Raw genomic sequence first — 26094 nt, 5'->3', positions numbered from 1 at the left:
GGAAGACAACAGAGATGGTAGCCTATGATTCAGAGAGGAAGACAACAGAGATGGTAGCCTATGATTCAGAGAGGAAGACAACAGAGATGGTAGCCTATGATTCAGAAAGGAAGACAACAGAGATGGTAGCCTATGATTCAGAGAGGAAGACAACAGAGATGGTAGCCTATGATTCAGAAAGGAAGACAACAGAGATGGTAGCCTATGATTCAGAAAGGAAGACAACAGAGATGGTAGCCTATGATTCAGAAAGGAAGACAACAGAGATGGTAGCCTATGATTCAGAAAGGAAGACAACAGAGATGGTAGCCTATGATTCAGAGAGGAAGACAACAGAGATGGTAGCCTATGATTCAGAGAGGAAGACAACAGAGATGGTAGCCTATGATTCAGAGAGGAAGACAACAGAGATGGTAGCCTATGATTCAGAGAGGAAGACAACAGAGATGGTAGCCTATGATTCAGAGAGGAAGACAACAGAGATGGTAGCCTATGATTCAGAGAGGAAGACAACAGAGATGGTAGCCTATGATTCAGAGAGGAAGACAACAGAGATGGTAGCCTATGATTCAGAAAGGAAGACAACAGAGATGGTAGCCTATGATTCAGAAAGGAAGACAACAGAGATGGTAGCCTATGATTCAGAGAGGAAGACAACAGAGATGGTAGCCTATGATTCAGAAAGGAAGACAACAGAGATGGTAGCCTATGATTCAGAGAGGAAGACAACAGAGATGGTAGCCTATGATTCAGAAAGGAAGACAACAGAGATGGTAGCCTATGATTCAGAAAGGAAGACAACAGAGATGGTAGCCTATGATTCAGAGAGGAAGACAACAGAGATGGTAGCCTATGATTCAGAGAGGAAGACAACAGAGATGGTAGACTATGATTCAGAGAGGAAGACAACAGAGATGGTAGCCTATGATTCAGAGAGGAAGACAACAGAGATGGTAGCCTATGATTCAGAGAGGAAGACAACAGAGATGGTAGCCTATGATTCAGAGAGGAAGACAACAGAGATGGTAGCCTATGATTCAGAAAGGAAGACAACAGAGATGGTAGCCTATGATTCAGAAAGGAAGACAACAGAGATGGTAGCCTATGATTCAGAAAGGAAGACAACAGAGATGGTAGCCTATGATTCAGAAAGGAAGACAACAGAGATGGTAGCCTATGATTCAGAAAGGAAGACAACAGAGATGGTAGCCTATGATTCAGAGAGGAAGACAACAGAGATGGTAGCCTATGATTCAGAAAGGAAGACAACAGAGATGGTAGCAACAGTCTTACTTTAACTACTGTAGTCTAACTACTGTAGCTAGAAAGTGAAGCTAATATCTGGCCAGGGGGAAAGCTGCAGCATATTTATAGTAGGGATTTTAAACTAAACTAAAAATATATATTTACAATTCCTCCGAAAAATACGGAATGATTCTAAACACTCCCAAGTTCCAACTTCGATAGACAAGTTTAAAATTCTCGCTGAAGTTTCTAACCACAAACATGAACTAGCTAGCCTGGAAGGGCTCGTCAGGACGATCATACACTGTTTACCAGGGGGCAGGGCTACCGACGTTAAGGCTAATCTGAAGATGGTGCTGGCTAAAGCAAAATCTGGCGAGTGTAGAGAGTATAGAGATATTGTTATCCACGTCGGCACCAACGATGTTAGGATGAAACAGTCAGAGGTCACCAAGCGCAACATAGCTTCAGCGTGTAAATCAGCTAGAAAGATGTGTCGGCATCGAGTAGTTGTCTCTGGCCCCTCCCAGTTAGGGGGAGTGATGAGCTCTACAGCAGAGTCTCTGGCCCCCTCCCAGTTAGGGGGAGTGATGAGCTCTACAGCAGAGTCTCTGTCCCCTCCCAGTTAGGGGGAGTGATGAGCTCTACAGCAGAGTCTCTGGCCCCTCCCAGTTAGGGGGAGTGATGAGCTCTACAGCAGAGTCTCTGGCCCCCTCCCAGTTAGGGGGAGTGATGAGCTCTACAGCAGAGTCTCTGGCCCCTCCCAGTTAGGGGGAGTGATGAGCTCTACAGCAGAGTCTCTGGCCCCTCCCAGTTAGGGGGAGTGATGAGCTCTACAGCAGAGTCTCTGGCCCCCTCCCAGTTAGGGGGAGTGATGAGCTCTACAGCAGAGTCTCTGGCCCCCTCCCAGTTAGGGGGAGTGATGAGCTCTACAGCAGAGTCTCTGGCCCCTCCCAGTTAGGGGGAGTGATGAGCTCTACAGCAGAGTCTCTGGCCCCTCCCAGTTAGGGGGAGTGATGAGCTCTACAGCAGAGTCTCTGGCCCCTCCCAGTTAGGGGGAGTGATGAGCTCTACAGCAGAGTCTCTGGCCCCATCTCAGTTAGGGGGAGTGATGAGCTCTACAGCAGAATCTCTGGCCCCCTCCCAGTTAGGGGGAGTGATGAGCTCTAAAGCAGAGTCTCTGGCCCCCTCCCAGTTAGGGGGAGTGATGAGCTCTACAGCAGAGTCTCTGGCCCCCTCCCAGTTAGGGGGAGTGATGAGCTCTACAGCAGAGCCTCTGGCCCCCTCCCAGTTAGGGGGAGTGATGAGCTCTACAGCAGAGTCTCTGGCCCCCTCCCAGTTAGGGGGAGTGATGAGCTCTACAGCAGAGTCTCTGGCCCCCTCCCAGTTAGGGGGAGTGATGAGCTCTACAGTAGAGTCTCTGGCCCCCTCCCAGTTAGGGGGAGTGATGAGCTCTACAGCAGAGTCTCTGTCCCCCTCCCAGTTAGGGGGAGTGATGAGCTCTACAGCAGAGTCTCTAGCCCCCTCCCAGTTAGGAGGAGTGATGAGCTCTACAGCAGAGTCTCTGACCCCTCCCAGTTAGGGGGAGTGATGAGCTCTACAGCAGAGTCTCTGGCCCCTCCCAGTTAGGGGGAGTGATGAGCTCTACAGCAGAGTCTCTGGCCCCCTCCCAGTTAGGGGGAGTGATGAGCTCTACAGCAGAGTCTCTGGCCCCTCCCAGTTAGGGGGAGTGATGAGCTCTACAGCAGAGTCTCACAACTCAATCGCTGGTTGAAAACTGTTTTCTGCCCATCCCAAAAGATAGAATTTGTAGATAATTGGCCCTCTTTTCTGGGACTCACCCACAAAACAGGACCAAGTCTGGCCTGCTGAGGGGTGACGGACTCCATCCTAGCTGGAGGGGTGCTCTCATCTTGTCTACCAACATAGACAGGGCTCTAACTCCTCTAGCTCCACAATGAAATAGGGTGCAGGCCAGGCAGCAGACTGTTAGATACCCTGCCAGCTTAGTGGAGTCTGCCACTAGCATAGTCAGTGTAGTCAGCTCAGCTATCCCCATTGAGACCGTGTCTGTGCCTCGACCTAGGTTGGGCAAAACTAAACATGGCGGTGTTCGCCTTAGCAATCTCACTGGAATAATGACCTCCTCCATTCCTGACATTATTGAAAGAGATCGTGATACCTCACATCTCAAAATAGGGCTACTTAATGTTAGATCCCTCGCTTCAAAGGCAGTTATAGTCAATGAACTAATCACTGATCATAATCTTGATGTGATTGGCCTGACTGAAACATGGCTTAAACCTGATGAATTTACTGTGTTAAATGAGGCCTCACCTCCTGGTTACACTAGTGACATTATCCCCCGTGCATCCTGCAAAGGCGGAGGTGTTGCTAACATTTACGATAGCAAATTTTAATTTACAAAAAAAACAATGACGTTTTCATCTTTTGAGCTTCTAGTCATGAAATCTATGCAGCCTACTCAATCCCTTTTTATAGCTACTGTTTACAGGCCTCCTGTAGAGGATCAAGAGAGACACTCAAGTGTTTTAGTACTATATCTCTTGACACAATGATGAAAATAATCATGGCCTCTAAACCTTCAAGCTGCATAATGGACTCTATTCCAACTAAACTACTGAAAGAGCTGTTTCCTGTGGTTGGCCCTCCTATGTTGAACATAATAAACGGCTCCCTATCCACCGGATGTGTACCAAACTCACTAAAAGTGGCAGTAATAAAGCCTCTCTTGAAAAAGCCAAACCTTGGTTTTTTATATTATCGGCCTATATCGAATCTTCCATTCCTCTCAAAAATGTTAGAAAAAGCTGTTGAGCAGCAAGTCACTGCCTTCCTGAAGACAAACAATGTATACGAAATGCTTCAGTCTGGTTTAAGACCCCATCATAGCACTGAGACTGCACTTGTGAAGGTGGTAAATGACCTTTTAATGGCGTCATACCGAGGCTCTGCATCTGTCCTCGTGCTCCTAGACCTTCGTGCTGCCTTTGATACCATCGATCACCACATTCTTTTGGAGAGACTGGAAACTCATTGGTCTACACGGACAAGTTCTGGCCTCGTTTAGATCTTATCTGTTGGAAAGATATCAGTTTGTCTCTGTGGATGGTTTGTCTTCTGACAAATCAACTGTAAATTTCGGTGTTCCTCAAGGTTCCGTTTTAGGACCACTATTGTTTTCACTATATATTTTACCTCTTGGGGATGTCATTCGAAAACATAATGTTAACTTTCACTGCTATGCGGATGACACACAGCTGTACATTTCAATGCCCCAAAATTGCCCTCGCTAGAAGCCTGTGTTTCAGACTTAAGGAAGTGGATGGCTGAAAACGTTCTACTTTTAAACTCAGACAAAACAGAGATGCTAGTTCTAGGTCCCAAGAAACAAAGAGATCTTCTGTTGAATCTGACAATTAATCTTGATGGTTGTAAAGTCGTCTCAAATAAAACTGTGAAGGACCTCGGCGTTACTCTGGACCCTGATCTCTCTTTTGACGAACATATCAAGACTGTTTCAAGGACAGCTTTTTTCCATCTACGTAACACTGCAAAAATCAGATATTTTCTGTCCAAAGATGATGCAGAAAAATTAATCCATGCTTTTGTCACTTCTAGGTTAGACTACTGCAATGCTCTACTTTCCGGCTACCCGGATAAAGCACTAAATAAACTTCAGTTAGTGCTAAATACGGCTGCTAGAATCCTGACTAGAACCCCAAAAACTTGATCATATTACTCCAGTGCTAGCCTCCCTACACTGGCTTCCTTTTAAGGCAAGGGCTGATTTCAAGTTTTTACTGCTGACCTACAAAGCGTTACATGGGCTGGCTCCTACTTATCTTTCCGATTTGGTCCTGCCGTACATACCTACACGTACGCTACGGTCACAAAATGCAGGCCTTCTAATTGTCCCTAGAATTTCTAAGCAAACAGCTGGAGGCAGGGCTTTCTCCTATAGATCTCCATTTTTATGGAATGGTCTGTCTATCCATGTGAGAGACGCAGACTCGGTCTCAACCTTTAAGTCTTTACTGAAGACTCATCTCTTCAGTAGGTCATATGATTGAGTGTAGTCTGGCCCAGGAGTGTGAAGGTGAACGGAAAGGCACTGGAGCAACGAACAGCCCTTGCTGTCTCTGCCTGGCCGGTTCCCCTCTCTCCACTGTGATTCTCTGCCTCTAACCCTATTACAGGGGCTGAGTCACTGGCTTACTGGTGCTCTTTCATGCCGTCCCTAGGAGGGGTGCGTCACTTGAGTGGGTTGAGTCACTGGCGTGATCTTCCTGTCTGGGTTGGCGCCCCCCCCTTGGGTTGTGCCGTGGCGGAGATCTTTGTGGGCTATACTCGGCCTTGTCTCAGGATGGTAAGTTGGTGGTTGAAGGTATCCCTCTAGTGGTGTGGGGGCTGTGCTTTGGCAAAGTGGGTGGGGTTATATCCTTCCTGTTTGGCCCTGTCCGGGGGTATCATCGGATGGGGCCACAGTGTCTCCTGAACCCTCCTGTCTCAGCCTCCAGTATTTATGCTGCAGTAGTTTATGTGTCGGGGGGCTAGGGTCAGTCTGTTATATCTGGAGTACTTCTCCTGTCTTATCCGGTGTCCTGTGTGAATTTAAGTATGCTCTCTCTAATTCTCTCCTTCTCTCTCTCTCTCTCTCTCTCGGAGGACCTGAGCCCTAGGACCATGCGTCATGGTAGTCCATGCGTCAGGACTACCAGGCATGATGACTCCTTGCTGACTCCTTGCTGTCCCCAGTCCACCTGGCCGTGCTGCTGCTCCAGTTTCAACTGTTCTGCCTGCGGCTATGGAACCCTGACCTGTTCACCGGACGTGCTACCTGTCCCAGACCTGCTGTTTTCAACTCTCTAGAGACAGCAGGAGCGGTAGAGATACTCTGAATGATCGGCTATGAAAAGCCAACTGACATTTACTCCTGAGGTGCTGACCTGTTGCACCCTCAACAACCACTGTGATTATTATTATTTGACCCTGCTGGTCATTTATGAACATTTGAACATCTTGGCCATGTTCTGTTATAATCTCCACCCGGCACAGCCAGAAGAGGACTGGCCACCCCTCAGAGCCTGGTTCCTCTCTAGGTTTCTTCCTAGGTTCTGACCTTTCTAGGGAGTTTATCCTAGCCACCGTGCTTCTACACCTGCATTGCTTGCTGTTCGTTTTTTTAATTTTATTTATAGAACAAACAATTCTACGTCCAAAACTATGCTTAAACCATATCAGGGGACGACTTTTGAGGTCTGGGAAAAAAATAAATGTTGATTATTGTGAGTCGTTAACATTTAATCCGAGTGTGGAGCAGGAAGAGACCATTGTTTGGTTAGCGACGTTTCTTTAGAACACCAGTGAGTTGAGTTCCCAAAAACAAAATGGCCACTGGATTGATGCAAATCCTCCTGATATCATTCTGCCAGGTCAGAGGATACGTTATAGTGAACATTTCATTCATGTTTTAATCAAATCCTCCTGATATCATCCTGCCAGGTCAGAGGATACGTTATAGTGAACATTTCATTCATGTTTTAATCAAATCCTCCTGATATCATCCTGCCAGGTCAGAGGATACTTTATAGTGAACATTTCATTCATGTTTTAATCAAATCCTCCTGATATCATCCTGCCAGGTCAGAGGATACTTTATAGTGAACATTTCATTCATGTTTTAATCAAATCCTCCTGATATCATCCTGCCAGGTCAGAGGATACATTATAGTGAACATTTCATTCAGCTTTTAATCAAATCATTAAAAGCTGAATGAACATCATCGCTAACGGAGACACAAAGTGGAGACATACGTGCACGGACACACACACACACACACACACACACACACACACACACACACACGGGCATTCCTGTGCAGTTTCAGGAAGTTTCAGAGAATAATCAACCACTGATTCATGTCTTCTGATTAAATTGTCCAAGTTCTTTCTTTCCTACTAAAAGTCCAATACATTTTTATATATTGTTGAATTCAGTTCATGTCTGGATTCCGTGATTCTGTCTGCGTTTTCCAGAAGACACATTTTACAGAGCCCAACAATATATTTTATAGAACCCTACAATATATTTTATAGAACCCTACAATATATTTTATAGAACCCAACAATATATTTTATAGAACCCTACAATATATTTTATAGAACCCTACAATATATTTTATAGAACCCTACAATATATTTTATAGAACCCAACAATATATTTTATAGAACCCTACAATATATTTTACGGAGCCCCAATAAAATCCGTAAACATTTCATAATTGTAAGGTACTCACAGTGCAGGTGTCGTCCTCGTAGCTGGTGACCTGTTTGTAATGGGGCGACCCAGACAGAGCTCTCCAGGCCGTGAGGCCACACCGGGTTGCCCTGGACGCATCATCAACACCCGACTCACAACCTCCAACCAGCAGCAACCTGACACACACACACCACACACACACACACACACACACACACACACACACACACACACACACACACACACACACACACACACACACACACACACACACACACACACACACACACACACACACACACACGTTTTTATCTCTGTTGTTTACACCAGTACTAGACCAAACAATGACAAGGCAGGCTCCATTGTATCCTCTGGTTTAAAACACTGGACACTTCAATGATGCTGTCTGTCTGTGCACTTACATAGACATTCTCCTGCACTGCCCCGATTACCATATTCTACTAAAACATGGACTGCCCCGATTACCATATTCTACTAAAACATGGACCGCCCCGATTACCATATTCTACTAAAACATGGACCGCCCCGATTACCATATTCTACTAAAACATGGACCGCCCCGATTACCATATTCTACTAAAACATGGACCGCCCCGATTACCATATTCTACTAAAACATGGACCGCCCCGATTACCATATTCTACTAAAACATGGACCGCCCCGATTACCATATTCTACTAAAACATGGACCGCCCCGATTACCATATTCTACTAAAACATGGACCGCCCCGATTACCATATTCTACTAAAACATGGACCGCCCCGATTACCATATTCTACTAAAACATGGACCGCCCCGATTACCATATTCTACTAAAACATGGACCGCCCCGATTACCATATTCTACTAAAACATGGACCGCCCCGATTACCATATTCTACTAAAACATGGACCGCCCCGATTACCATATTCTACTAAAACATGGACCGCCCCGATTACCATATTCTACTAAAACATGGACCGCCCCGATTACCATATTCTACTAAAACATGGACCGCCCCGATTACCATATTCTACTAAAACATGGACCGCCCCGATTACCATATTCTACTAAAACATGGACTGCCCCGATTACCATATTCTACTAAAACATGGACCGCCCCGATTACCATATTCTACTAAAACATGGACTGCCCCGATTACCATATTCTACTAAAACATGGACCGCCCCGATTACCATATTCTACTAAAACATGGACTTGTCTTTTCTAACTAGATCTGACAGCTGCTTTGAGACAAAATGGACATGCTTGTCCCACCTACTGTGTTTGTCCCACCTACTGTGTTTGTCCCACCTACTGTGTTTGTCCCACCTACTGTGTTTGTCCCACCTACTGTGTTTGTCCCACCTACTGTGTTTGTCCCACCTACTTTTCTTAAGATGAAAGCACTAACTATGTCGTTCTGGATAAGAGCGTCTGCTAAATGAGGAAAATAAATGTAACATGGTGGAATCTGCTGGGTCTTATAGGGATGAAGGTGAGGAGGCGAGGAAAGGAGAGAGGAAATGAGACACACCCTGAAGCTGTGGTTCTTACCGGTGTCCAGGGTGGTATATCGCCGTGGTGATGCCGTGAGAGTAGTGGGCGTGGAAACTGAAGCTGTGGTTCTCTTGGAAGCTCTGATTGGTCCCCACACTGAGAGGGGCAGGGACAAACACACAATTAACAACTTTGAATAAGTATGTTGAGTTTACAACAACAACAAAAATTTATAAATGAATTTGCTAGAACAATTTAGACAACAGGGATCTTGATCCAGGAGGGAGTTGAATATCTCTGCTGGATCCAAGAAGGTGGATCTTGACTAGCCACTTAGCTAGCAAACCAAATGCACAGCTGGAGCCCTAAGTAGAGGACTGGCCACCCCTCAGAGCCTGGTTCCTCTCTAGGTTTCTTCCCAGGTTCCTGCCTTTCTAGGGAGTTTTTCCTAGCCACCGTGCTTCTACACCTGCATTGCTTGCTGTTTGGGGGTTTTAGGCTGGGTTTCTGTACAGCACTTTGGTGATGTAAAAAGGGCTTTATAAATAAATGTGATTGATTGATTCAAACAGTCCATATCGTTGAGACTAATGTTTGGCTACAATGCCGGATATTTAAACTGAGAACAATTTCATGGATATTAAAATCGTGACAATCTTCCTGACATTAACGCATGGACACGCAAAAGATTTATCGATTCCTGTTTGAAACCCTGCCCAGCGAACATTTAATCAGTCCACACACACACTATCCAAACACTCTCAGGGTCTCTGTTTGAACAAGGATTAGACAGCAGACGGTCTGGTAATGGAACAGACGAGCCACTCACCTCAGAGTTTACACACACACACACACACACACACACACACACACACACACACACACACACACACACACACACACACACACACACACACACACACACACACACACACGGAAAGCTCAAGCAAAGGGGTTAAGATGACTATGAGCCAATACCTGACGAGGTAGCTCTTGAGCCCACCCCCGTATGTGATGACGAGCAGCTCAGCGGACCACTGAGCACTGGCCGTGTACTCCAGGAAGATCAGGCCTGCTGCGGCGTAGCTGAAATCGCCCGGGAAACTGGCCATCTAGAGGGGAGTTAGGAAGAGAGACAGGAATCATCCCTTTAACGTGCTCTTACATCGTCTACTATTATAATACCATCTGACATAAACAAGGAGGATTTTACAACTTATCAAGCCGACAAAGCTCACCAAGATCAAATACACTGATATACAGATAAATATATACGACTATAAAGAGAAGAGAGGAGGAGAGAGAGAGAGATGGGGAAGAGAGAGAGAGAGATGGGGAAGAGAGGAGGAGAGAGAGAGAGATGGGGAAGAGAGGAGGAGAGAGAGAGAGATGGGGAAGAGAGGAGGAGAGAGAAAGAGATGGGGAAGAGAGGAGGAGAGAGAGAGAGATGGGGAAGAGAGGAGGAGAGAGAGAGAGATGGGGAAGAGAGGAGGAGAGAGAGAGAGATGGGGAAGAGAGGAGAGAGAGAGAGAGAGAGAGAAGAGAGGAGGAGAGAGAGAGGAGCAGGGGGGCTTAGGGCAGCATAGCCTGACTGCCCCCCCTCTCCGGAGCCCAGAGTCTGACTTCTCACTGGACCAGAACAGACATCTACCAGCCCTGTGTGTGTATATGAGTGTGTGTGTGTGTATGAGTGCGTGTGTGTGTATATGTGTGCGTGTGTATGAGTGTGTGTGCGTGTGTGTGTATATGTGTGCGTGTGTATGAGTGTGTGTGTATATGTGTGCGTGTGTATGAGTGTGTGTGCGTGTGTGTGTATATGTGTCCGTGTGTATGAGTGTGTGTGTATATGTGTGCGTGTGTATGAGTGTGTGTGTGTGGTTACCGGGGGGATGACGAACAGTTCGCTGCCCATGAGGTCGAAGACGCGCACGGTACCGGTACTGTCGGCGTACGCCAGCAGGGCACAGTCATGTGACCACACCACCCGCCGCCACTGGGGACTGGGGTCCTTCGGCACTGTAACACACACACACACACACACACACATTATTACACACACATTATTACACACACACACACACAATTAAACACACACACACAGACTATTACACACACATTATTACACACACACTATTACACACACACACACACACACATTATTACACACACGTTATTACACACACACACAATAATACACACACACAATAATACACACACATTATTACACACACACACATTATTACACACACATTATTACACACACACACACATTATTACACACACACACAGACTATTACACACACATTATTACACACACACACACACACATTACACACACATTATTACACACACACATTATTACACACACACCATATCACACCAATTATTACACACACATTATTACACACACCATATCACACACACCATTAAACACCAATTATTACACACACACATTATTACACACACACACACAATTAAACACACACACACACATTATTACACACACTACAGTCTAGGTCGTCTCTGCTCACAAACACCAGGGTTTCCGTTAGGAAAATATAACACAGCACATTTCACTGGCAACATTTTGTTATTGACCGTACATCTGCCAGACCAAGATGCATTGGGTCCATAACCTGACTAGGAAGTGCTCAGAATGATTACATTACGATCATTCATATTAACATAACACGCAAGTCCAGGATGCAACGATGTGCGGTCCTTCTTATTGTACTCTGACGTGCACCTAGAAGATGCTAGAAGAACTGTCCACATTACTGTTCATCAGACAACAAGACGAGTAACCAACAGCAACATCGCCAGCCAACAAGACGAGTAACCAACAGCAACATCACCAACCAACAAGACGAGTAACCAACAGCAACATCGCCAGCCAACAAGACGAGTAACCAACAGCAACATCACTAGCCAACAAGACGAGTAACCAACAGCAACATCGCTAGCCAACAAGATGAGTAACCAACAGCAACATCGCTAGCCAACAAGATGAGTAACCAACAGCAACATCGCCAGCCAACAAGACGAGCAACCAACAGCAACATCGCCAGCCAACAAGACGAGCAACCAACAGCAACATCGCCAGCCAACAAGACGAGCAACCAACAGCAACATCGCCAGCCAACAAGACGAGCAACCAACAGCAACATCGCCAGCCAACAAGACGAGCAACCAACAGCAACATCGCCAGCCAACAAGACGAGCAACCAACAGCAACATCGCCAGCCAACAAGACGAGTAACCAACAGCAACATCGCCAGCCAACAAGACGAGTAACCAACAGCAACATCGCCAGCCAACAAGACGAGTAACCAACAGCAACATCGCCAGCCAACAAGACGAGTAACCAACAGCAACATCGCCAGCCAACAAGACGAGTAACCAACAGCAACATCGCCAGCCAACAAGACGAGTAACCAACAGCAACATCGCCAGCCAACAAGACGAGTAACTGAATAAAATAGTTCTACCAAAAGCTGCCACTAGGGTGACCGTGTTACCGCCACTAGGGTGACCGTGTTACCGCCACTAGGGTGACCGTGTTACCGCCACTAGGGTGACCGTGTTACCGCCACTAGGGTGACCGTGTTACCGCCACTAGGGTGACCGTGTTACCGCCACTAGGGTGACCGTGTTACCGCCACTAGGGTGACCGTGTTACCGCCACTAGGGTGACCGTGTTACCGCCACTAGGGTGACCGTGTTACCGCCACTAGGGTGACCGTGTTACCGCCACTAGGGTGACCGTGTTACCGCCACTAGGGTGACCGTGTTACCGCCACTAGGGTGACCGTGTTACCGCCACTAGGGTGACCGTGTTACCGCCACTAGGGTGACCGTGTTACCGCCACTAGGGTGACCGTGTTACCGCCACTAGGGTGACCGTGTTACCGCCACTAGGGTGACCGTGTTACCGCCACTAGGGTGACCGTGTTACCGCCACTAGGGTGACCGTGTTACCGCCACTAGGGTGACCGTGTTACCGTCACTAGGGTGACCGTGTTACCGTCACTAGGGTGACCGTGTTACCGTCACTAGGGTGACCGTGTTACCGTCACTAGGGTGACCGTGTTACCGTCACTAGGGTGACCGTGTTACCGTCACTAGGGTGACCGTGTTACCGTCACTAGGGTGACCGTGTTACCGCCACTAGGGTGACCGTGTTACCGCCACTAGGGTGACCGTGTTACCGTCACTAGGGTGACCGTGTTACCGTCACTAGGGTGACCGTGTTACCGCCACTAGGGTGACCGTGTTACCGTCACTAGGGTGACCGTGTTACCGTCACTAGGGTGACCGTGTTACCGTCACTAGGGTGACCGTGTTACCGTCACTAGGGTGACCGTGTTACCGTCACTAGGGTGACCGTGTTACCGTCACTCAGGAGTCATGACAGCAGTCAAATTCTACGACACCGTTGTCCCTCCGACCAATTAAAATGAAGACTGCCAAAACAGATTTCAGACGTCTTTGGTACATAATTGGTCGAGCCTCTAGTGCACAATTAAACACACTAGTAATCACCTTTGTGTGTGTGGTTTGATGTGAGAACAGCATGAGGCAAGGAACAGACCACTAGTTCCTCAGCTACTTCACCCATATGAATATCCTACAGTCACACAGCTCATATACATGTGTTGACTTGTAAAACATTAGGGAGGTTTTGTAATCCTTCACAACCAAACAAACAAACAAAAAAGTTACCAAATCAAAATCTAAATCTAGTGTATAGGACCTGTTCCAAAACGCTCACTTTGACACTCAACATAGACACTTCATATGAACACTCACTACAGAAAAGGAGAAACTGCCTTTCTATTTAAAATGTCTATTTCTATATTCAGCCAAGTTCAATTATAGTATTCTTACTCTAAATCATATAATATTTTTTTTTTCATAAATGTCACAGGATTTAAGCCGATCTTGTCTGCTAAATGAACTTGCCTAAGGAGCCATAGTCTGATCACAACAGAATGAGTTCACCTACTCTATGTTCTGAAATAGATTTTCTTCAGACCTGCCTAAAATAAATAATGGTTCTATTGGGATGCTGCAGGCTATATTACAATGGATTTAGACTTTTCTTAAATGTTACGAAGATACGCTTGGAGATAATAAAACGTGTTTATGTTAATTAACCGATCAATTAAATCATGAGACGGGAAGTAATTCGCATGACATTTACCAGATGACATAATCATGACCGCCACAGCCCAGGACAACTAGGTACTAAAAGGTTTACAGCTGTACTGTGTACCTTTTATTTGGAACAACCTGACTAAATTCACATAGAAATGTGTTATAGATCTGTCACTCTCATTTAAAAGCAAATCTAAGAAGTGGTAGATCTGTTCTACGTAGGTTATTTCTACGCTTCCCGTTCTTGAGTTCGGTTTTTTCGCGTCTTACTTTCGGTTTTGTACACCAGCTTTCAAAACAGCTGAAAATACAATATGTTTGGTTATGGAAAATATATATTCACAGCAGTTTAGATGGTATAATAATTCTCTATACCTCGCTTGATATGTCAACATAATGAAATAAGAAAACTATTAGAATTTAAGCAACCAGAAAAAATGGAGAAGTGATTACTGTAATACCCAGCATGCTTTGCAACCACATTTTATTTTATTTTAAGTTTAGTAATTCAGCAGACGCATTTTATCCAGGGCGACGTCAGTCGGCGCATTCAACTAAGGTCGATAAACAACCACATGTAAAACTTATTTTTTTTAAACTTAACTGTTACCGTCGTTGTAGTGAAAGTGGTCTGTCTGTTGGGCAACTTTCTACACGAGTTCTGCCCGTTCTGAAGCTACTGGCTTTGAAACAAGACCGATAGGAGCATTAACGTCCCCTACTGAATTCTCTGTTCAGCTTTTGTTAATTAAAAACTTTTCAATGTGACATAGTGCTTTCTTCATTAAGTCGTGGTGTTAAAAAATGGATTAAATGCTTTTCTTTGACATTGGGAAACACAAAGAAATATGCTTTATTGCACCAAAAATAGAGTAGAGACAGGACAAGGATGTATATTAGTGTGTATATGTGTGTGTGTGTGTGAGGGGGGGGGGGGGGTAGAGACAGGACAAGGATGTATATTAGTGTGTATATGTGTGTGTGTGTGTGTGAGGGGGGGGGGGGGGTAGAGACAGGACAAGGATGTATATTAGTGTGTGTGTGTGTGTGTGTGTGTGTGTGTGAGGGGGTGGGGGGGGGGGAAGAGACAGGACAAGGATGTATATTAGTGTGTATATGTGTGTGTGTGTGTGTGTGTGTGTGGTGAGGGGGGGGGGGTAGAGACAGGACAAGGATGTATATTAGTGTGTATATGTGTGTGTGTGTGTGTGTGTGGGGGTGGGGGGGGTAGAGACAGGACAAGGATATATATTAGTGTGTGTGTGTGTGTGTGTGTGTGTGTGTGTGTGTGTGTGTGTGTGTGTGTGTGAGGGGGGGGGGGGTAGAGACAGGACAAGGATGTATATTAGTGTGTATATGTGTGTGTGTGTGTGTGTGTGTGTGAGGGGGGGGGGGTAGATACAGGACAAGGATGTATATTAGTGTGTATGTGTGTGTGAGGGGGGGGGGGGGTAGAGACAGGACAAGGATGTATATTAGTGTGTATATGTGTGTGTGTGTGTGAGGGGGGGGGGTAGAGACAGGACAAGGATGTATATTGGTGTGTATATGTGTGTGTGTGTGTGTGTGTGTGAGGGGGGGGTAGAGACAGGACAAGGATGTATATTAGTGTGTATATGTGTGTGTGTGTGTGTGAGGGGGGGGGGGGGGTTAGAGACAGGACAAGGATGTATATTAGTGTGTATATGTGTGTGTGTGTGTGTGAGGGGGGGGGTAGAGACAGGACAAGGATGTATATTAGAGTTAAAAGCAGCATCACTCGGTTTCCGTGAGGCGGGAGAACAATACATGACTTTCCAAATCCTAACGTCGCTTCACATTCAAAACAACCGTTATTCCTGTAGATCTCTTTGACTTGCCAGCGTAGCATAACGGACACTAAACGATGACGAGGATCACACTACAATATTCTTCACCTGGTCGTGAGGATTCTCCAAACCACTCTGTCTCGCTAACATTAAAGGTGATTAGATAGCTAGAACAAGCTATGACTACGAGCTTGACTTCCGGCGCCGACAGAGACGGTCGCCTCGCGTTCCTAGCGGTGGTTGAAAGCAGCTTGGAACGTTGTCAGTCAGACATTCACGCCTTTCAGAGTTGAAATATCAAAACATTTTGAATAACATTGCTTGTGCTGTAACAATTTAACTTTGGCTTTTGTCTAAAAACTCAAGTACAAACGCATAGTAGTAGTAACCATTTCGGGTGACGAGAGCACGCATTTCGGGTGACGAGAGCACGCATTTCGGGTGACGAGAGCACGCATTTCGGGTGACGAGAGCACGCATTTTGGGTGACGAGAGCACACATTTTGGGTGACGAGAGCACGCATTTTGGGTGACGAGAGCACACATTTTGGGTGACGAGAGCACGCATTTCGGGTGATGTAATGGCATAAAAGAAACTAAGATACTATAATACTACACAACGGCATCATCTCACTGGCTTCTTCATTTAACCCGTCTTCTCTCTCCGAGTGTTTTCCACTACATAGAGAAAGATGTCGACTCACTACACACACACACACACACACACACACACACACACACACACACTGACATTACTACCCAGCATGGAGCAGAGTCTATACACACACTGATAGCACACACACACTGATAACACACACACACACTGACATTACTACCCAGCATGGAGCAGTCTATACACACACTGATAACACACACTGATAACACATACACACACTGATAACACACACACACACACACACACACTGCAAACACACTCAACCTACACCCAGTATTCATCATTGTCCGTAGCACCAGTCATGTAGGAGACGTCAGGCCTGGGCGGGGGCATTTTACCATTTAATTATTAATTATTTAATTACCATTTAAATACCCCACATCATAATATCACTCTGCCAGTCATGTAGGAGACGTCAGGCCTGGGCGGGGGCATTTGACCATGTAATTCAAGCGCTCACCTAGCAAGAGGCTGTTGTATTGTATATGAAGCACACATGTGATGGTAGTTAACAAAACAAAAATACCCCACTGGATTGGCAAAAACAAATCATAATATCACTCTGCCATGTAAGCATAGGCTACTTCATAGTTAACATTTTAAATTGAGAAGTTTTTGGGGTGTTTTAAGACTGCCCATCTACCAGAAGATTAGCGTCATTGCTAACGGCAACACAAAGTGGGCAGATGAGGGCACAGCAGACACACACAGATGTGCATTCTAGTTCCCTCGTTGGAAAGTGACAGGAAATAAGCATCACTAATGAATTCTGTTCATGTCTGATGATTAAGTCAGACAGTTATAGGATTCCTTACTAAAAGGTCAATGTATTTCTGAATATTGTTGAATATTGTTAAAACGCCATTTTAAAATGCCTGGACTCCCTGAGGGAACGATAATATCCGGACCAGAATAAAGCTCTCCACGCTACAGATTGGTCCTGATGATTCACCCTCTTCATCGAATGTTTTCCTCCTTCATCTGTAGATAATCACCATGAAGCCCACGTCTACCAGCCGCCTACGCAAATTAAGCAGACTAATGAACCGATGTGATTCGTTAGGCTACGCTGACTGACGAGACCAGAGTCACTCACTTCAGCGTCACTGTCTGGCAAGTCCCGACATCCTAGGAAATTAAACCTAGGAAATCCTTTTGGTTTAATTGCCCTGATGCGATACCGTGGAAATATAACCACGTTGCGTGATTTGTGAATGACAAAAGGGGTGTATAGGAGATGGATTAAATTCAGTCAGACACTTTATACATCGGGAAGTATTCAGACCCCTAAACTTTTTCCACTTTCTTACGTTACAGCCTTATTCCAAAATGGATTAAATTATTTTTGTCATCTACACACAATACCCCATAATGACAAGGCAAATTTTTTTTTTTGTAATGTTGGCTAATTTAAAAGAAAACTGAAATATGACATTTACAGAAGTATTCAGACTCTTTACTCAGAACTTTGTTGAAGCACCTTTGGCAGCGATTACAGCCTCAAGTATTCTTGGGTATGTAGCTACAAGCTTGGCACACCTGTTTTGGGGAGTTTCTCCCATTCTTCTCTGTAGATCCTCTCAAGCTCTGTCAGGTTGGATGGGGAGCGTCGCTGCACAGCTATTTTCAGGTCTCTCCAGAGATGTTAGATCGGGTTCAAGTCTGGGCTTTGGTTGGCCCACTCAAGGACATTCAGAGACTTGTCCCGAAGCCACTCCTGCGTTGTCTTGGCTGTGTGCTTAGGATCATTGTCCTGTTAGAAGGTGAACCTTCTCCTCAGTCTGATGTCCTGAGAGCTCTGGAGCAGGTTTTCATCAAGGATCTCTCTGTACTTTGCTCTGTTCATCTTTCCCTTGATCCTGACTAGTCTCCCAGTCCCTGCTGAAAAACATCTCCACAGCATAATGCTGTTTCATCAGACCAGAGAATCTTGTTTCTCATGAGCTGAGAGTCGGGTGCCTTTTGACAAACTCCAAGTGGGACGTCATGCGTCTTTTGCTAAGGAGTGGCTTCCATCTGGCCACTCTACCATAAAGGCCTGATTGGTGGAGTGCTGCAGAGATGGTTGTCCTTCTGGAAGGTTCTCCCATCTCCACAGAGGATCTCTGGAACTCTGTCAGAGTAACCATCAGGTTCTTGGTCACCTCCCTGACCAAGGCCCTTCTCCCCCGATTGCTCAGTTTGGCCGGACGGCCAGCTCTAGAAAGAGTCTTAGTGGTTCCAAACTTCTTCCCTTTAAGAATGATGGAGGCCACTGTGTTCTTGGGGACCTTCAACGCTGTGGACATGTTCTGGTACCCTTCCCCAGATCTGTGCCTCGACACAATCCTGTCTCGGAGCTCTACGGACAATTCCTTCGACCTCATGACTTGGTTTTTGCTCTGACATGTACTGTCAACTGTGGGACCTTATATAGACAGGTGTGTGCCTTTCCAAATCATGTCCAATCAATTGAATATACCACAGGTGGACTCTAATCAAGTTGTAGAAACATCTCAAGGATGATCAATGGAAATAGGATGCACCTGAGCTCAATTTTAAGTCTCAGAGTAAATGGTCTGAATACTTATGTAAATATGGTTTATATTTTTTTTTGATAAATTTGCAAAATGTTTCAAAAAGCCTGTTTTCGCTTTGTCATTCTGGGGTATTGTGGGTAGATTGATGAGATAAAAAAAAAATTGTATGCATTTTAGAATGAGGCTGTAACGTATCAAAATGAGGAGAAAGTCAAGGGGTCTGAATACTTTCCGAACACACTGTATAAACTAGTCAACACTTGCTGTTTAGTTGTCAAAGCACAGTAAATAGCCTATGAGCCACTAATCAGCGTGGCTGGCTATGTGAAACAGGGGACAGAAAACAATAGTTAGGCTAAGAGGATTTCGACTCTCCCTAGGCTCATGTGTAGAGAAATCTCTCCCTAGCCTCCTGTGTAGAGAAATTAGACTGCAACCCAATACAGCGCACACAATTTGTACCAGGAGACGGGACAGACTGCAGACTGCGTTTCCTTGTAGTCGCTGGCTTTGTGACAGACAGGCGCCTATCCTACCAATAGACAAGAAAAGTAGCCTAGTTACTATGAAGTGGAAAGGAAAAGACTGCTCTCATTGGCTAACGCTGATCACCTCTCCATCTCACACTACAAGAGCAATGCAGATTGAGCCAATGAAAAACCAACACCTGGGAAAGACAAGATCGGTAGCCTTCAGATTGCGTCTTTGACCCGACTCACATTAAAACGAGGGTCGGTGACAGCTGCTGTGCTCCGAGTAAAGACATGGAGATTTAGTCTCAGATCTCAAAAAACGTGTCTGGGACAGCTAATTCGCAGCCAAAATTGTGAAGGGTAACGGCCATCTTTAGCCTGTCATGTAATCACGATGATTAGTAATCGCCGCCTCTCTCGCTCTTCTTTAAATTAGCCACATCTTAATATTATACTCTCACACGCCGTGTGCACCAGTGGAACCAAACTCCAGAGGTAACCTGCCCAACAGTACACGCTAGACAAGCACCCCTGATTACACTGGTCAACTCATCATCAGGCCCTCAAGAAGTTGAATCAGGTGTGGTGATACAGGACTATAACAGAGCTGTTGGGGGTACTGAAGGAGCTGAATCAGGTGTGGTGATACAGGACTATAACAGAGCTGTTGGGGGTACTGAAGGAGCTGAATCAGGTGTGGTGATACAGGACTATAACAGAGCTGTTGGGGGTACTGAAGGAGTTGAATCAGGTGTGTTGATACAGGACTATAACAGAGCTGTTGGGGGGACTGGAGGAGTTGAATCAGGTGTGGTGATACAGGACTATAACAGAGCTGTTGGGGGGACTGAAGGAGTTGAATCAGGTGTGGTGATACAGGACTATAACAGAGCTGTTGGGGGTACTGAAGGAGTTGAATCAGGTGTGGTGATACAGGACTATAACAGAGCTGTTGGGGGGACTGAAGGAGTTGAATCAGGTGTGGTGATACAGGACTATAACAGAGCTGTTGGGGGTACTGAAGGAGTTGAATCAGGTGTGTTGATACAGGACTATAACAGAGCTGTTGGGGGGACTGGAGGAGTTGAATCAGGTGTGGTGATACAGGACTATAACAGAGCTGTTGGGGGTACTGAAGGAGTTGAATCAGGTGTGGTGATACAGGACTAACAGAGCTGTTGGGGGTACTGAAGGAGTTGAATCAGGTGTGGTGATACAGGACTATAACAGAGCTGTTGGGGGTACTGAAGGAGTTGAATCAGGTGTGGTGATACAGGACTATAACAGAGCTGTTGGAGGTACTGAAGGAGTTGAATCAGGTGTGGTGGCCCAGGACACAAACACACCAGTGTAGCATATCAACTGTTTATAAACACAGACACTGCTGTCATAGATAAATCCACTCAGACCAAAAGTCCAATGTCAGATAATGGAAGGCCAAACTCCAAAATATTCTGATTATATTCACTCAGTCATTCTTATAGTCATATGTTGACTAAACCTCGATCCAACTCCGTGGGTTGGCCCAAAACTCAGACAAAACTGTAGAGCTTGAAAGAGAATTTCTCCTGGACTTTCCTGTCTGTCTTCACCCTCATTCTCTTCACACTAGATCAGAATACTCAAAACACAGCCCTCTGTATGTATACGGTATGGTTCATCTCCAGTAAGTGAGTCAGATAAAAAGAGTGAGGGATTGGCGATACGGCCAAATCATCATATCATCGTATTTTCTCCTATTCGACGGTATGAGACAGTACTTCATAATAAAGGTTCAACATGTGTTTTATGGGTAATGAGTAGTGATCCCAGGGTGCTTTATGGGTAATGAGTAGTGATCCCAGGGTGCTTTATGGGTAATGAGTAGTGATCCCAGGGTGCTTTATGGGTAATGAGTAGTGATTCCAGGGTGCTTTATGGGTAGTGAGTAGTGATCCCAGGGTGCTTTATGAGTAGTGATCCCAGGGTGCTTTATGAGTAGTGAGTGATCCCAGGGTGCTTTATGAGTAGTGAGTGATCCCAGGGTACTTTATGAGTAGTGAGTGATCCCAGGGTGCTTTATGAGTAGTGAGTGATCCCAGGGTGCTTTATGAGTAGTGAGTGATCCCAGGGTGCTTTATGAGTAGTGAGTGATCCCAGGGTGCTTTATGAGTAGTGAGTGATCCCAGGGTGCTTTATGAGTAGTGAGTGATCCCAGGGTGCTTTATGAGTAGTGAGTGATCCCAGGGTGCTTTATGAGTAGTGAGTGATCCCAGGGTGCTTTATGAGTAGTGAGTGATCCCAGGGTGCTTTATGAGTAGTGAGTGATCCCAGGGTGCTTTATGAGTAGTGAGTGATCCCAGGGTGCTTTATGAGTAGTGAGTGATCCCAGGGTGCTTTATGAGTAGTGAGTGATCCCAGGGTGCTTTATGAGTAGTGAGTGATCCCAGGGTGCTTTATGAGTAGTGAGTGATCCCAGGGTGCTTTATGAGTAGTGAGTGATCCCAGGGTACTTTATGAGTAGTGAGTGATCCCAGGGTACTTTATGAGTAGTGAGTGATCCCAGGGTACTTTATGAGTAGTGAGTGATCCCAGGGTGCTTTATGAGTAGTGAGTAGTGATCCCAGGGTGCTTTATGAGTAGTGAGTAGTGATCCCAGGGTGCTTTATGAGTAGTGAGTAGTGATCCCAGGGTGCTTTATGAGTAGTGAGTGATCCCAGGGTGCTTTATGAGTAGTGAGTGATCCCAGGGTGCTTTATGAGTAGTGAGTGATCCCAGGGTGCTTTATGAGTAGTGAGTGATCCCAGGGTGCTTTATGAGTAGTGAGTGATCCCAGGGTGCTTTATGAGTAGTGAGTGATCCCAGGGTGCTTTATGAGTAGTGAGTGATCCCAGGGTGCTTTATGAGTAGTGAGTAGTGATCCCAGGGTGCTTTATGAGTAGTGAGTAGTGATCCCAGGGTGCTTTATGAGTAGTGAGTAGTGATCCCAGGGTGCTTTATGAGTAGTGATCCCAGGGTGCTTTATGAGTAGTGAGTAGTGATCCCAGGGTACTTTATGAGTAGTGAGTGATCCCAGGGTACTTTATGAGTAGTGATCCCAGGGTGCTTTATGAGTAGTGATCCCAGGGTGCTTTATGAGTAGTGAGTGATCCCAGGGTGCTTTATGAGTAGTGATCCCAGGGTGCTTTATGAGTAGTGATCCCAGGGTGCTTTATGAGTAGTGATCCCAGGGTGCTTTATGAGTAGTGATCCCAGGGTGCTTTATGAGTAGTGATCCCAGGGTGCTTTATGAGTAGTGTACCAGGGTGCTTTATGAGTAGTGATCCCAGGGTGCTTTATGAGTAGTGATCCCAGGGTGCTTTATGAGTAGTGATCCCAGGGTGCTTTATGAGTAGTGATCCCAGGGTGCTTTATGAGTAGTGAGTGATCCCAGGGTACTTTATGAGTAGTGAGTGATCCCAGGGTACTTTGAGTAGTGAGTGATCCCAGGGTGCTTTATGAGTAGTGATCCCAGGGTGCTTTATGAGTAGTGATCCCAGGGTGCTTTATGAGTAGTGAGTAGTGATCCCAGGGTGCTTTATGAGTAGTGAGTAGTGATCCCAGGGTGCTTTATGAGTAGTGAGTAGTGATCCCAGGGTGCTTTATGAGTAGTGAGTAGTGATCCCAGGGTACTTTATGGGTAGTGAGTAGTGATCCCAGGGTACTTTATGGGTAGTGAGTAGTGATCCCAGGGTACTTTATGGGTAGTGAGTAGTGATCCCAGGGTGCTTTATGAGTAGTGAGTAGTGATCCCAGGGTGCTTTATGAGTAGTGATCCCAGGGTGCTTTATGAGTAGTGATCCCAGGGTGCTTTATGAGTAGTGAGTAGTGATCCCAGGGTGCTTTATGAGTAGTGAGTAGTGATCCCAGGGTACTTTATGGGTAGTGAGTAGTGATCCCAGGGTACTTTATGGGTAGTGAGTAGTGATCCCAGGGTACTTTATGGGTAGTGAGTAGTGATCCCAGGGTGCTTTATGAGTAGTGAGTAGTGATCCCAGGGTGCTTTATGAGTAGTGATCCCAGGGTGCTTTATGAGTAGTGATCCCAGGGTGCTTTATGAGTAGTGAGTAGTGATCCCAGGGTGCTTTATGAGTAGTGAGTAGTGATCCCAGGGTGCTTTATGAGTAGTGATCCCAGGGTGCTTTATGAGTAGTGATCCCAGGGTGCTTTATGAGTAGTGATCCCAGGGTGCTTTATGAGTAGTGATCCCAGGGTGCTTTATGAGTAGTGATCCCAGGGTGCTTTATGAGTAGTGATCCCAGGGTGCTTTATGAGTAGTGATCCCAGGGTGCTTTATGAGTAGTGATCCCAGGGTGCTTTATGAGTAGTGATCCCAGGGTGCTTTATGAGTAGTGATCCCAGGGTGCTTTATGAGTAATGATCCCAGGGTGCTTTATGAATAGTGATCCCAGGGTGCTTTATGAGTAGTGATCCCAGGGTGCTTTATGAGTAGTGATCCCAGGGTGCTTTATGAGTAGTGATCCCAGGGTGCTTTATGAGTAGTGATCCCAGGGTGCTTTATGAGTAGTGAGTAGTGATCCCAGGGTGCTTTATGAGTAGTGAGTAGTGATCCCAGGGTGCTTTATGAGTAGTGATCCCAGGGTGCTTTATGAGTAGTGATCCCAGGGTGCTTTATGAGTAGTGTACCAGGGTGCTTTATGAGTAGTGATCCCAGGGTGCTTTATGAGTAGTGATCCCAGGGTGCTTTATGAGTAGTGATCCCAGGGTGCTTTATGAGTAGTGATCCCAGGGTGCTTTATGAGTAGTGATCCCAGGGTGCTTTATGAGTAGTGATCCCAGGGTGCTTTATGAGTAGTGATCCCAGGGTGCTTTATGAGTAGTGAGTAGTGATCCCAGGGTGCTTTATGAGTAGTGATCCCAGGGTGCTTTATGAGTAGTGATCCCAGGGTGCTTTATGAGTAGTGATCCCAGGGTGCTTTATGAGTAGTGATCCCAGGGTGCTTTATGAGTAGTGATCCCAGGGTGCTTTATGAGTAGTGACCCCAGGGTGCTTTATGAGTAGTGACCCCAGGGTGCTTTATGAGTAGTGACCCCAGGGTGCTTTATGAGTAGTGACCCCAGGGTGCTTTATGAGTAGTGACCCCAGGGTGCTTTATGAGTAGTGACCCCAGGGTGCTTTATGAGTAGTGACCCCAGGGTGCTTTATGAGTAGTGATCCCAGGGTGCTTTATGAGTAGTGATCCCAGGATGCTTTATGAGTAGTGATCCCAGGATGCTTTATGAGTAGTGAGTAGTGATCCCAGGGTGCTTTATGAGTAGTGATCCCAGGGTGGCAACACATACATTCTAAGTGATTTCAATCAGTCCTTCTCCATTCTGATTGGTTTATATAGTGTTCAACCAAAAATATATTTTTTGCACTCATTTCAGATCATTTCCACACTGCCACGTTGGGCTGCACAATATTGGCAAAACAATCTAGGCCTTATGTTGGAACCAAATGTTGCAATTGTGATTTGAATTACAATTTAGAGCAAAACACTTTGGTGAACTGTTGGAATCATGGAAGTAGAAGGATTATTATAATTCTAGAGGTAGAATATAATAGTGGAATACAGTGTAGTTTCACATGAGAACAAATGAAAATGCCAGGGAGGAGTTATTGTGACAGGGTAGGAACCAAAGTGTTGATAAGTGTTTCATAGCTTCACGTATTCCTCTTTGATTTAGAAGACACTTACCCTGACACTTCCCAATGACAGAGCCAAAGTCATCCCTCGCAGACCTGGTGGAAAAAACAGAGAATAGAATATACACAAACATTCTGCACGTAACCATAAAAAGGTCAAATGGACCTCTGTGTATTAGGCATTATGGTTAGTCATACACAGCACCCTGCTGACTAGGAGGGTTTCTACTGAGTAGACAGAACATCTGATAAACAAAAAACTAAAATTAATCAAATGTTAAACGTTTAGAATGGACACACCATCTCATATCATTACCTGATCTCCACACACTGGTCCTGTACCACAGCCAGTAGCTTCCCATTACTGGAGAGAGGGGGGAGAGAGGAGGAGAGAGGAGAGAGAGGAGAGAGGGGAGAGGGAGAGGGAGAGAGGAGGGAGAGAGGGGAGAGAGGAAAGAGAGGGAGAGATGTAGGACTTTGAGCAAAACACTTTTGGGTTGGACCATTGGATTAGCGTATTTCTTCTGAATCCTGTTTTTTAGTCTGTGGCCGGGTCGTTCTAATGTCAAATCAGGTTTGTCACAGAGTCAATGATAACTTGGCTATATACACAGGGTACCAGTACTGAGTCAATGATAACATGGCTATATACACAGGGTACCAGTACTGAGTCAATGATAACTTGGCTATATACACAGGGTACCAGTACTGAGTCAATGATAACATGGCTATATACACAGGGTACCAGTACTGAGTCAATG

The 26094-nt window shown here is 45.7% G+C and overlaps 1 protein-coding gene across 1 annotated transcript in view; it reads right to left on the bottom strand.

Moving 5' to 3' along the window:
• The window catches only part of nbas (NBAS subunit of NRZ tethering complex), a 400078-nt gene that overhangs the window by 369542 nt on the left and 4442 nt on the right, over positions 1 to 26094 (bottom strand). Inside the window, exons 5-10 of the mRNA XM_071412456.1 lie at positions 25650 to 25697; positions 25386 to 25429; positions 10915 to 11048; positions 10011 to 10144; positions 9090 to 9188; positions 7566 to 7704 (exon numbers count right to left, since the gene is read on the bottom strand). Coding sequence (XP_071268557.1) covers positions 7566 to 7704; positions 9090 to 9188; positions 10011 to 10144; positions 10915 to 11048; positions 25386 to 25429; positions 25650 to 25697 — 598 coding nt within the window. The remainder of the gene's footprint in view (positions 1 to 7565; positions 7705 to 9089; positions 9189 to 10010; positions 10145 to 10914; positions 11049 to 25385; positions 25430 to 25649; positions 25698 to 26094) is intronic.

Source organism: Salvelinus alpinus, chromosome 8 (assembly GCF_045679555.1).
Source record: "Salvelinus alpinus chromosome 8, SLU_Salpinus.1, whole genome shotgun sequence".
Lineage (NCBI taxonomy): Eukaryota > Metazoa > Chordata > Actinopteri > Salmoniformes > Salmonidae > Salvelinus > Salvelinus alpinus.
This window is presented reverse-complemented; position numbering and strand designations above follow the sequence as displayed.